The sequence below is a fragment of the Staurois parvus genome, unplaced genomic scaffold (assembly GCF_062004578.1).
Source record: "Staurois parvus isolate SC_StPar_1 unplaced genomic scaffold, SC_StPar_1.0 ptg000303l, whole genome shotgun sequence".
Lineage (NCBI taxonomy): Eukaryota > Metazoa > Chordata > Amphibia > Anura > Ranidae > Staurois > Staurois parvus.
In genome coordinates this window covers 16,959,916-16,972,148 of record NW_028318099.1, presented here as the reverse complement: position 1 = coordinate 16,972,148, position 12,233 = coordinate 16,959,916, and the positions used below count along the sequence as shown (strand labels likewise).

At 40.3% G+C, this 12,233-nt stretch overlaps 1 protein-coding gene across 1 annotated transcript in view; it reads right to left on the bottom strand.

The window, feature by feature from the left end:
* Nucleotides 1-11,067, bottom strand: part of TRIM8 (tripartite motif containing 8) — a 103,019-nt gene extending 91,952 nt beyond the window's left edge. The window contains exon 1 of the mRNA XM_089683304.1: nucleotides 8,462-11,067. Within this exon, the coding sequence (XP_089539430.1) occupies nucleotides 8,462-9,031 (570 nt within the window). The 5' untranslated portion in view covers nucleotides 9,032-11,067. The remainder of the gene's footprint in view (nucleotides 1-8,461) is intronic.
* Nucleotides 11,068-12,233: the final 1,166 nt, after the last annotated feature.

Genomic DNA, 12,233 nt, shown 5'->3' with positions numbered 1-12,233 from the left:
AATTAATAAACTTTGGTTACTGAGGTAATGCGCAAGGTTGGTGCGCTTCTCGTTTTTGTTTCGATTTGCAGTATGGATGAATCCATGACAGTTCATTTTAATGTGAAAAAAAGAAATAACTAAAATGCAGGAGGGCCACGTTTCACTAATGCATGAATTAAGAATTCCTGAAATGTAATACTATAATAATCATGAAAGATTTAGTTATTTCTGGCTGGGCTGTAGCACGTACCATCTAGGGCTGGCTCCTCCCTCGCCTTTCATTTTATTTTTTTTTAAATAGCCTCAGGCTGAATAAGGTCATCAGGATCTCCTCCATCTGGCATCATCTACCCTCGGCAATTAGGGGATCTGCTGAATGCACTGCCAATACCTAGGACTTGGCTGGACTAAGCATTTGTCACAGGATTCCTAAAGTGCGACAATGTTCAAGAAGAAGACTCTTGTTATTCTCAATGGGCCTGTTCACACCTGAGCATTGGCTCATTGTCAACAGTTGTGTGAAGTTCAAAAATGTACATGAGCTTCTTTGGAGCAAAGTTATGGGTTTTTGCTGCATAGACATTAACAAACGTGCCTGAAAAATGTGTTCCATTTAATGGTCTATGGGGCCAATAACACAGGATTTTGCTCCTGTACTACAAGTCATGTGAAAAAACACACACAAAATGACTTTAGATTGTCCGGCTATACTCACACTAAGGAGGGCTTAGGATAATTTTAATATCTATACCAAAACCAAATCTGAAACACTTTTAGTTTATGCTTACCTTGCTCTCTGAGAAGCGATCAGCGGTGGATCGATTTTAACAGAGCAGTGTAGGTGCAGCCAACAGGCATTCGGCCACACTGGATGCAACAGCATCGCAGCCACAGCATGTGTACAACCCCAATCAGCTTAAAACGGAGTTCCACCTGAAAAAAAAAAAAAAAAGTCAGCAGCTACAAAAACTGTAGCTGCTGACTTTTAAAATACAGCCACTTACCTGTCCCTTGGTCCAGCGTGGTCCTCACCACCGCTGGTTTCACCGGCCGTCTTCTCTCCCTGGCGCTGACATCTTCAGTGTGGGCACCCAGCTGTGACAGTTTGCGGTTTCACAGCCGGGTGCCCACTGCACATGCACGAGAAGTGCTGCACTTTGTGAATGGCCCCGTAGTCTTCTGGGACCTGTCAAAGTGTCCCAGAAGACTACGGGGGGGGAGAACAATTTCCGCTTCTTATCGCCTAGGCGATCGCAGTGGAAGTGGGAGCGGGTACTTGTCAAATTCGGGTATTTGCTCCCCAATGGTGCCAATCCTTAATGGGGAGCGAGGGACAAAGGCTTGAAGTGGAACTTCCCCTTTTGGGTGGAGCTCCGCTTTAAGGGGGGAGATTGAGGAGTGGCCAAACCATGGCTCAACCAACTATTTTTACTGCGAATGTAAAGCATACATCTGTACAGCTGCATATGAGACACACAGCAGAATTATGCTTTATATCAAAATGAGTGTATAAAAATAGAGCAGGAATGGAAAACAAGAATAAAACTTACTAGCTGTACCAAAAGTCAACTCCGCTCTTAATTTCACACTAAGGTAAACAGCTGCGTGGGAACAGAGAATCCAAAACTGAAACAGCTTCCAGCACAAAGATTCACAGGCCATTTATCCAGTGAATTACATAGAACAACGCCAACAGTTCAACTGGAATTATTACTCTAACTGAAGAAAAAAAGTGGGCCTATAATTGTTCTAAGAAGTGAACGAGGTCATGTTCCTGGAACTGGAGTCTCCTTTCTGGGAAAAGAAGAATATTGCCCTAGAACTCTGTAAAGCCAGGGACTTCCAAGTCTAAGTATGGGGAATCTTGTTTCTCCCTTTAACAGCCAATGTAAATGACAGGAAAATAGGACTCGCATCTGTGAAATCATGTGGTTCCTGGAATGATTCACTAATTGTCAAATGCAGATCAGCCAAGATTGCGAAAACATATGTACATGACCAAAATACAGTTACCTGCCCTGTGACTTGTATAGCCAAATCACATGTACTTTCGAAAATGTATGCACTCCGGCTGATTCATCTACTCATGATATAAATGGTCAGTTCATCCAAAATTGACATTTCAGTTTTTAACAGACACCATTGAGCTGAAACACCCACTGCTTCTTTTATCCTTGAAGGACAACAGTGACATCTTCTACCTCTGTTTCCCCAGTCTGCTGTCTCCTCTTTCAATGTAAAAAAAAAAATCTAAAAACACACTACCAGGATTTTTACATTGGCACTTAGGTGCCAAATGCAGACATGCTGCATTTTATCACAGCATACAGGATAGGATCTCATGTTACTGTACAGCAGCACATTGTGCCACGCTGCTGTACAGTGACAAAATGAAATGTCACTTCTGTGAATTGTCACCGCTGCGGTTTAGTGTGCACCATCCATCTAAGTTAAAGTGAACAGATCATAAGAGGGTTCCTTGCCTTGTTTCTGTACAGATTGAAAAAATATTGGGTGTGGAAGGGCAGGTAAATATGTTATACTTTTTGGCAGGTAACTGTTTCCCTCACAGATCTAAAGGTCACCATATCTGAGAATTTAATGAATAAAAAAAACAAAAATGAAGAATTAATGATACTTGCTCTAATAGAGTATATCTTAAACATAAATGAGTCAGTTAAGGCTTTTACAAAGTTTAAAAAAAAGCACTGTGTATAAAAAAAATTCTATTTCTTTAATATTTTACATACACAAAATACAATATTTTTTACATATACTTTAAGCAGTACAGCGGGGTGACCTTGCAACTTCCAGCCTTTCATAGAACAAGGAAGGTGCAGCAACATACTGATAAGGCCTCTGCTCTCTCCTTTTGTCAGCATGTCCGTTGAAGCACTTGACATCTGACACCTGATTGGCTAATAGTGCTGCCCCTAGAGTTTCTGCACAGGGGAATACTAAAAGCAAGTGAAGTCTAATTCAGGTAAGTATACGAATTGCATATATTTACTCTAATATTTTGGAGATTCAAATGCATAGCCCCAAACAAGAGCAATCATCTCCTAATAATAATCAAACCAAAAACCAGGCATAACCAGCAGCCATCATCCTCTGTATACATATAACTTCTAAAAGACCACTTAGTTTGGGTAAAAACCCAATCAAGGCCACATTCCAGGCTCATTTGCCTGGAAGGCAAGATAGTCATGCTACTAAAAAACACTTGCTGATTGGTTATAAGAACATTACAAGAGACAATTACTCCTTGATTAAAGGATCATATGGTTATCTGGCTCTCAATCACAGCTGTCTAGAAAGTGGTCTTTGTTACATCTTTACCCAATGGATACAAACCAAGTGATCCAGGAAATTAAATATATAAACATATTTCATCATATCTTATTCATTAAATGAGTGCAATGGTAAATTAGAATTCTTTTGAAGGCCAGCCCCACCAAAATTTTAGTTCTTTGTGGAATCTACTGGGTTGAATCATCCAATGGCTTTCTATATTTTTTAAAAAGACATTGGTAAGATTGCTTTGAGGTAGTCTGATGTTCTTTTAGGTCCCACAAGACCTAAGTCAAAGTGCCACCTACAGCTGGTCTCCTCAATTACCCACTCATTTGGCCTGACAGACAATCCATTGTGGATGTGTGACACCACAATTTGGTTTTAAATTGACCTCAGAGGTTGGGAAGAACTGAAAATTCTTATGGGGATAGCTCACCACTGAAGTCTTCTAGAGATTTAAGAAGAATACATGTGATTCTGTTTACCAGAGTTATACATAACTGAAATATCTGCTCTGGGTAGGGTTGACTGCCCATAGGGAAAGACTCTGATAGCTATTCTCCAACTTACAAAAAGCATACTCGTTTTCAGGAATCTTAAAGCAGTAGTAAAGTCACTTTGTATATTTTTACCTACAGGTAAGCTTATAATAAAGCTTACCTGTAAGTAAAATTAATATCTCCTAAAAGTTCATCGTTTAGGAGATATTCTACAGAGCAGCAGCCAGTGACAATACCAGCAAATGCATTCTGAAGGAACAACATATCAGAGCCGTTCCTTCAGAGCTGTGTGCCGTGGCCAAAACTCCCACACGCCTGCACGAGAGTGACGTCATCTGTGGCTCGACCATTCAAGTAGCCACAGCCTGCAAACCCAGAAGGAGAAACGGTGAAGATAAAAGCCTTCTACAGTGGTGACAGTGCACTACTAGAGGGCTTTGTTCTAAGGTAAGTCTTTCATAATGTGCTAGTATGCGATACATACTAGCACATTAAGATGTTACCTTCCAGGGAAAAGATTTTTTTTTTTAAGTCAAGTTTACTACCACTTTAAGCACCCTACAACAAGTATACTGCACATATGTTGGGAATCTTTTATTTTTATTACAGTCTTTTCTCAAAGATGTTTTGTTTTGTAACAAAACCCCTTTCAAAAGGATTGGGCAAATATAGTACAGGCGCAGAAAACCATCATGGGAGTAGTTGAAGTATTTTTTATTGTTTACGGCATTATCTCGAATGATCCTGGCACATTTCGGACATCAAAAAAGGTAAAAACACACATATTTATATATACACACACACACATATATATATATATATATATATATATATATATATAGCGTGACACTCATACAAGATAAGTAACTCAACAATATTGATAACAGGAGGTAACGTAAGTGGACCAGCATGGGTCCCCTCCAGATAAACCATTGTAGAGCTATATGATGTCCCAGTAAATCAATTTAAGCAGACATATTACATATTTCACCTTTTTAAAATCAAACATTACTGAGTTATATTACTAAGCTTGCCAAAGAAATGGCTTCATATGTGGCTGTCACAATAACCAGGATCCACTGAAATCTGGTTCTAGTTGGCTGAAAATGAAATGAGACCCAATTACAATCTTTACATATGCTCTGTTATCAGCTGTCTTCACAAATGAATCTTGGCAGTATGCCTGAGCGACTTAGTCTCATGGTAGCACATGTCCAAGATGACACATGTCTGGTCATCAAAAAATTGATTTTAACTGGCCAGGGTAATGCAGGACATGTGAAAACTGAGGACAGCTTAGAAGGTGGAAAGTGATCTCATTATTTTTTCTTGGTTTCATTGGCCAGCTACAGTGATTTTTTTAACTCAACTAAACAATATTGGAATCTAAGGTGAGTCATAATATATTGTAACTTCAGTTTCTCAAAAACAACCCTTTATGTGGGAAAAAACAGTGTTTATGGACCCTTTTTGTCTCTAACATTCAATATATGTGGATAAATTCTGAAAAAGTAGAGTAGCCACTACTCCTAATTGACGTGTCATAAGGTGAGCAAAGATAGGACATCACTTTAGTTATCCAGTTTGGGAGACCAGGTCACTTGTAAATTAACATCTCTGCAGTCTAATAAGCTCAAACCACATTATAAAAAGTATTTTTTGTACCCGAGTATGAATGCCATTATTGAGAGCTGAATGAAGGGCAGCATACAGGCAGATGGTAGAACCAGTCATTTGACTTTGAAGAGGTCTACTTTTCGGTGGTTGGTAGCTTCCGATGGCTAGAGTTCTCTGGTGCTTAAACACCGCTTTGATACTTGTTATGTGGCCATTAAACCCCACCAGCCAGTAATGGGCACATTTGTAAAAGCACTTGTAATGGCATTGCTCACTAGCAGTCTCTTGTACTGTGTGTCCAGTCTCTGACTGTCTCGTGCAACATGCTTCTAGTCCCTAACCACCTTAGGGAATGCCTGCACTTGGTGACCATCTTTTGCAATACGTCTGTTCTGTTTTGCTATCTTCTGTAATATGTCTAAAGTCTCTAATGAGCTTTTGTAGCATTAATTATACTGAATATTGTGTGCGGCTCCTTGGTAATATCAGGGACCCCAGTTGAGCACCCCTATATTTCATCACTTGACTACTACTGCTATAGGAAAATATCTCATCAGTAGAGATTGGAGATGATAAATCTTCCTGAAGAACTCTTGATCATGGCATTGTCAACCCACCCCACTGAAATTTGATAACCCAAGTCAGGCAACATTAAATCTTGACCCATGTACAGGAAAATGTACAGTATACTCCCACTACTTTGGCCAAAATCATACCCTCCATTAATAATCCCAGAGATTTTCCAGCATCACATGTAAATTTTGTGCTGACTATAATAACAATTATCCTGAATAGGTAAATAAGTGACCATAGTAGCATAATTCTTGTTGATCTAAAGAACGTCAACAAGACAAATGATTGCTGGTTTCTCCTGTGCCTTTTCTAAAATGTTTTATAGCAAAAGTGAAAGAAAAATATAAATGCCTCTACTGCAATACAAGCAATTACCAGAAGCAAATTAAACCCATCCCTAAAGGCATACCCAGGCTGCCTCTAGTTTTAGTTCAAGGCTAGCTGGAAGCCATACAAGCTTGTTACGTACAGTTTGTGCTGCTGCAGGCTTTTGTTAATAAACATTTATAAAATGCTCATGATGTACTAAACATTCCCGTCTTTAGTTTTATACACAATGGATGAACTGGCGAAACACAATAAGCAAAGTAAGATGTTGTACAAATAAAAATTAAACAAAAAAAGCCAATAAAACATTTTCAGCTCCTGGCACTTTGATCAGAGGCCTAAGCTAATGTAAGTGCCATCCATGTTGTTTTGGATATAGTAGGTGTTTTTTGGCAGCTAGTAACGCTCAGCCCTGAAAATAAGTATAGAAAAAAAAAGTACACACCCATACCTCCTGACCCATAATCCTGACTTGACCCTTAGGCTGACCATAAAAATTAACTGCACCTTCATGCAAGCCCTCAAAAGGAAACCTGTATGGGGTATGGTTGCTGCCAATGCCGACAACTCCTTCAAAAAATGATAGATGCCTGACCATCTTAAATAAATGCGTATTTGATCAGGGGTGAGGAATAAAGACAAATACCTTATTCTTCTCCTTAGTATTCTTCAGCAACAGCCACTCTCGTCTTTCAGGATGCAGGTGGGCCCTCACTATGCTCCTGTACAATGCAGGACTGCTGGTCCTGCATTGTACATGTTGTCAGAGACCTGGGATCGGCAGTGAGACAGTAAAGTGAAGTGGCTTCAGAGGCCCAGTCACACAGAAAGGAAGAAGCCTGAAGGAGCAAGGAATAAGGTACTTATTCCTTTTCCTCCTAGCCAAACAAGTCTTTAACCCATGTAGTTTTGGGGGACTCCACTGCATGACTACATTTAAAAGCAGCCTTAAGTTGGACTTTAAATAAACCCCTATGACTTAACCTAACCCCTGGGACCAAACCTATAACACTTGACCTGACCCCCCCTAGTACGTAACCCCACTTTAATCCTATCTATTAGTCCAACCCCTAAAATCTAAGCTTTAACACCTACAGTGACTCTGTCTTGGTTTTTAAAAGATGAATATGAAGGTATCCCTGCTAGCAAATAATGAACTCTGACCTGTCCCACGGCCTGCACGACCAAGCACTGCTGGGTTGAGAAGTTACTGGAAGATCTTTAGCATCAGGCACACATATGTATGTTTGGGAGCCTGGTCCTACATTGGGCTGTAAGGTTTTATTCTCCGATTTGTATGTCACTGCAGAACACGGTATTCAAAAAGGGGTCGGCAGATGACAGGTGTCCAACATTCTTGGAAGTGGGCCCGATGATGAAGATCCAGCCTTGAAGAGTTTGGTGGCCCAGGCAGTTAGACTGGTAAGTATAACCTACTTCCTTGCAAAGAGGCCTTCATTTTTCAAATACAGCAACACAGTCTCTTTAACCTAACCCTTAATTGCATCCTAATCTCCACCCTGAAAAAGAACACTTCATCTTAACCCTAAAACTTAACCTAACACTTACCCCCTAAAACCCAACCCTCATAAAATAAATCCTTTTAAATCCATACATACCTTTCCTTCACCGAAAGCATCGGGAGAACCTGCACCAGGATTGGTGCTCATACACCCTGGGTCCCCATGCCAATAATAAGCAATGACAGCTTCTCAGCGCTAAAACATTTTTTCGTTTTATTTAATTGGCTAAACAACTGACCAACAAATAGACATTCTTTTTTTAGTCAGTACCACAGAGATCTATGTACCTCCAATGTGAAAATGATGTGAAATAAGTCTGTGTGCTGTCTAAAACAACCATATGGACCCAATATATCATTTTTTTCAATGCAAATGATACAGAACGTGATTGGTTGGTGTAGACAACACAAACACCTCTCTGTTCAGACACATGACTCCAGCTGCAGTCAACAATCTCAGTTTAAATGAGGTTTTCCCAATCAGGGTGCCAAAACCTGATTGGCTGCTTTCATGTACTGCCCATGATTGCTCTTTGGGCAATACCCAAATCATTATGATGATTCATTATTTCTTCCCTATTCACAAGTCCCTAGAGGCCAATGCCCAGCAGGACATACGCCTTATGATAATAAAAGACTCACTTACCCTGATTTCATTCCTTCTGATCTCTACATCACACACAGAATGTCCTTGGTGGGCACCACTGTAATAACAGCAAAACTGGCACACTGCCACCTGCTCAGCTTCACAGTGGTACAGTCGATAAGCATTGTGCTGTGGACAGCTCCAGGCCCTGACGTCTTCAGCTTCCACTAGGAGGTGCCCTCGAGCGGTGGAGGGCTGCTGTAGGTGGGTCTGCACGTGGGACTGGCAGCAGGGTGCTTCACATCTCAAACAGATCTTCTGGGCAGGAAGTGGAGGTCCCCTTCGACAGAACACACAGTGCAGGATGGAGGGCGGCTTATCTACATTGAGGGAATTAAATTTTTCCACAATGTTTGTGAGCTTAAGGTTCTTTTCCAAGTTAGGCTTCTGATTGTAGGCCTGGTTGCACTCCGGGCATCTAACTAGACCAGTCTCTTTGGCCCAGGCCTCGCTAATGCACCCTCTGCAGAAATTGTGCTTACAAGGGAGCTGTACGGGCTCGATAAATACATGCAGGCAAATGGGACATATCAGCTCCTCTTCAAAGCAATTTTTCCAATTTTCCGCCATCTCCTACTAGGCCACGTAGGTAATGTAGATCACGTTCTTGGTTTACAGAACCCAAAATGATAAGACTAGGTACAACCAATAAATTTCTTTGTCTTAAAATATGTTTCAAGAGCTAAATGGTTATTATATCTAATCAAAAATTATATATTAATCCTTTACTAAAATCATTAAAGAAAAAAAAAATAATTCAGCCAGTGAAAAATGATGAAGTCATTGACAATACAATCTGCTTATAGGTTTTTAACTTCACAGTGCATATTCAATTGAAAAGATTTTTTTTTTGTAAAGCGAGATTCTTTTTTAATTTTTTTTTCAATAGGGCAAAAAAAGCCAAAAAAGGGAAGCCACTTAGATTTAAAATAAGGCGTTCTTTGACCACGGATTTTAATTTGAAAACCTAATAGGACTTCCTTGAAATTAGCCAAGCAACCAAATTCTTGAGGTTGTTTCCATAGAGAATGATCCTGGATGGAGCTTTGAAAGAGACAGTTCAGCCTTGCAGATCAAATTCCAGCCCTAAGCGAGAAAAAAAAAAACCCTCCCACCTCTTCCTTGTTTCGCAAATAAGAGGAAAAAAAAAAGCGTACAAAAAATTGCTTTTAGGCTCTGCGTAGGGAGAAAAGATATAATCTGATCATAAAAGTCTAGGAAGGCTTTTTATTTCCTTACCTCTTGCAAAGCCGGAACGGACTGGAAAAAAAAAAATAAAATCTGCAAAAATAAACAGAGAAAAAAAAAATAAAAATCAAGCTGGGGTGGAAATCAGTAGATTAGGCTGTGCATGCCTTGATCAAACTGAAAAGGAATTTCTTAACAGCTAATCACAGCCCTCCCCCTTCTTTCTCTCACTCCCCCCCTCCTCCTGACATGAAAGGTATTTCAGATTTTGCACTGAATCTGCAAGGGCACTGACAGTGGGGCCACGCAGGGAGACATAGGAAATCAACACATTTGAAAAGAATAGAACCTTAGGAGAAAATAAAAATAAACAGGATCTCCTGCTGAACCAACCACCTAAAAAAGAAAAAAAAAATATTTAAAGGATATTCAGATGCCCACCTTTTTTTTTTTTTTTTTTAAGCTCAATCAAGGCAACTTCACAAATGGTCCTGCAGAGTCTACTGGCATTATAGCCAAATTAAAATAGAAACATAGCTATGATCAGCCATCTTGAGTCTTAATCTGTTTTAATAAAATATAGATTTCCCTTTTTTCCCCCTGATCGTATAAAAAGTATCTTTTTTTTTTAACCACCTCCTCTTTTTTTTTTTTTAATTAAGAAAAAAAAATTCTTTTCAAGTCACTGTATCAACTGAGCAACAACTGAGCAGAGCATGTCAAGGGACTACAAACCCCCCCCAATCGCCGCCGTCACCATCCGCTGAGTCATAAATAAAAATATATTATATTTCATATAAAATATTTCTGGAAGTTGAGCATGCAGACGTAGAAATGCACACCGCCCCCTCCTCCTCCTTGATTGATCTACAGGGATCAATGCTGAAAGGTTGGGATTTTTGTTGTCAGCAGGTATTTTGTTCCCAGAAATTAGATATTATTTTTTAATACAAAAAAAAGGAGATCTGTAAAAAAAAGAAGTCTTTTCTGCTGCTTGCAGTGTCAGTCCAGGGAGGCTGACCACCATTAATCAGAATTATTCCTCCATAAAGATGATGACAAATCAGTCATTAGTCCCAGTAATTGTGCTTCTTCTTCCCTTGTTAGGTCTTCAACGGTGATCCACATCTGTTTCCTGTCTGTAGCCTTTTATTCTCGCAGATTTAAATGTCCCGAGTCACATAGGGAGACCCCTCATCCGATCCTGCACACACGATGCGACCTCTGCCTCTTCCAGATCGCGGATTTCCTTCTGACAATGGCGGGGGGCCCCTCTGAGATGCCAGGGAAGTCCTCGATCTGCCCCCCCACCCCCAAGGCCAGGGGCAAAATGCGATCCAACCGGGATGGGGTTCGAACCCGTGTCACCGTCTCAGCCTGTGTGTAGAGAGAGCGGAGCTCTCAGGCAGCAGACTCCGTCCCAGCGAGCTCCGCCCACTCTCCCCCTTTGCTGGGCCTGCGTCACGGCTTTTCTTCCTCCTCTCCGTGCAATGGAAGGGAACCGTAGCTCAGCAGCGACCCCTGTCTTTACTTTCAGTTCTGCCTCAGCTCTGTGCTGCTGCCCCCTTCTCTAGAGGCTGTGTCAGTCTCACATTCATTTCCTCAAGTAAACACTGAAGTCAACACAACATGGCCTTACTTTATAAAGACAGAATTTTCTAGAAAGGCACAAAACATATTACACGGCCATCTTGTTGGTTGGTGCTGTTCCAGAGTGCTTTAGGCCTCGTACACACAGGCGTGTGAATATGTGCCTCAAATTGTGTGGACTGTACATTTAACCACGTATGGCGTTCGGATACGTCTGTGTGTAAACTCATTCTGTTGGTTATATTCATGTATTTTAGGCATTAGAATAAATACACAAGCATAAGAGTATGTTTATATGTGTTTGTGAGGAAAAAATGCAAAACAGCTTCTCCAGGAACACATACATGGATCTTTTTTTTCCACTGCGAATAGAAACGCAATAATTACCTCACATGCAGGCAGAAGTGAAAAAAAGGCCCAAAACCCCGAAAGTGGCAGTAATATAAATCCCCAAAAAACTGTAGAAATTAAATAAAATTGAAAAGCTGCTCACACCTACACATACTCATAGAAATGTGCTAAATACAGAAAACAGAAAATGATCGTGCCGCGCTTCTCTTAATGTTAACCAATGCTAAAAAATTCCAAATATGAAAAAAATGTTAATAAATATAAACATAGTTGCATAGTTAGTCTGGCTGAAAAAAGACAAAAGTCCATCCAGTTCAACCATTAAAAAAAAAAAGTTATAATCCTATACCCACAGTTGATCCAGAAGAAGGCAAAAAAACCCAGCAAAGCACAATCCAATTTGCTCCTGCAGGGGAAAAAATTCCTTCCTGATCCCCCGAGAGGCAATCGGATATTTCCTGGATCAACTTTACCTATAAATGTTAGTATCCAGTTATATTCTGTGTATCCAAGAAAGAATCCCGGCCTTTTATAAAGCAATCCACTGAGCTGGCCAGAACCAACTCTTGAGGGAGTCTATTCCACATTTTCACAGCTCTCTCTGTGAGGAAACCTTTCCGTGTTTGGAGATTACATTTCTTTT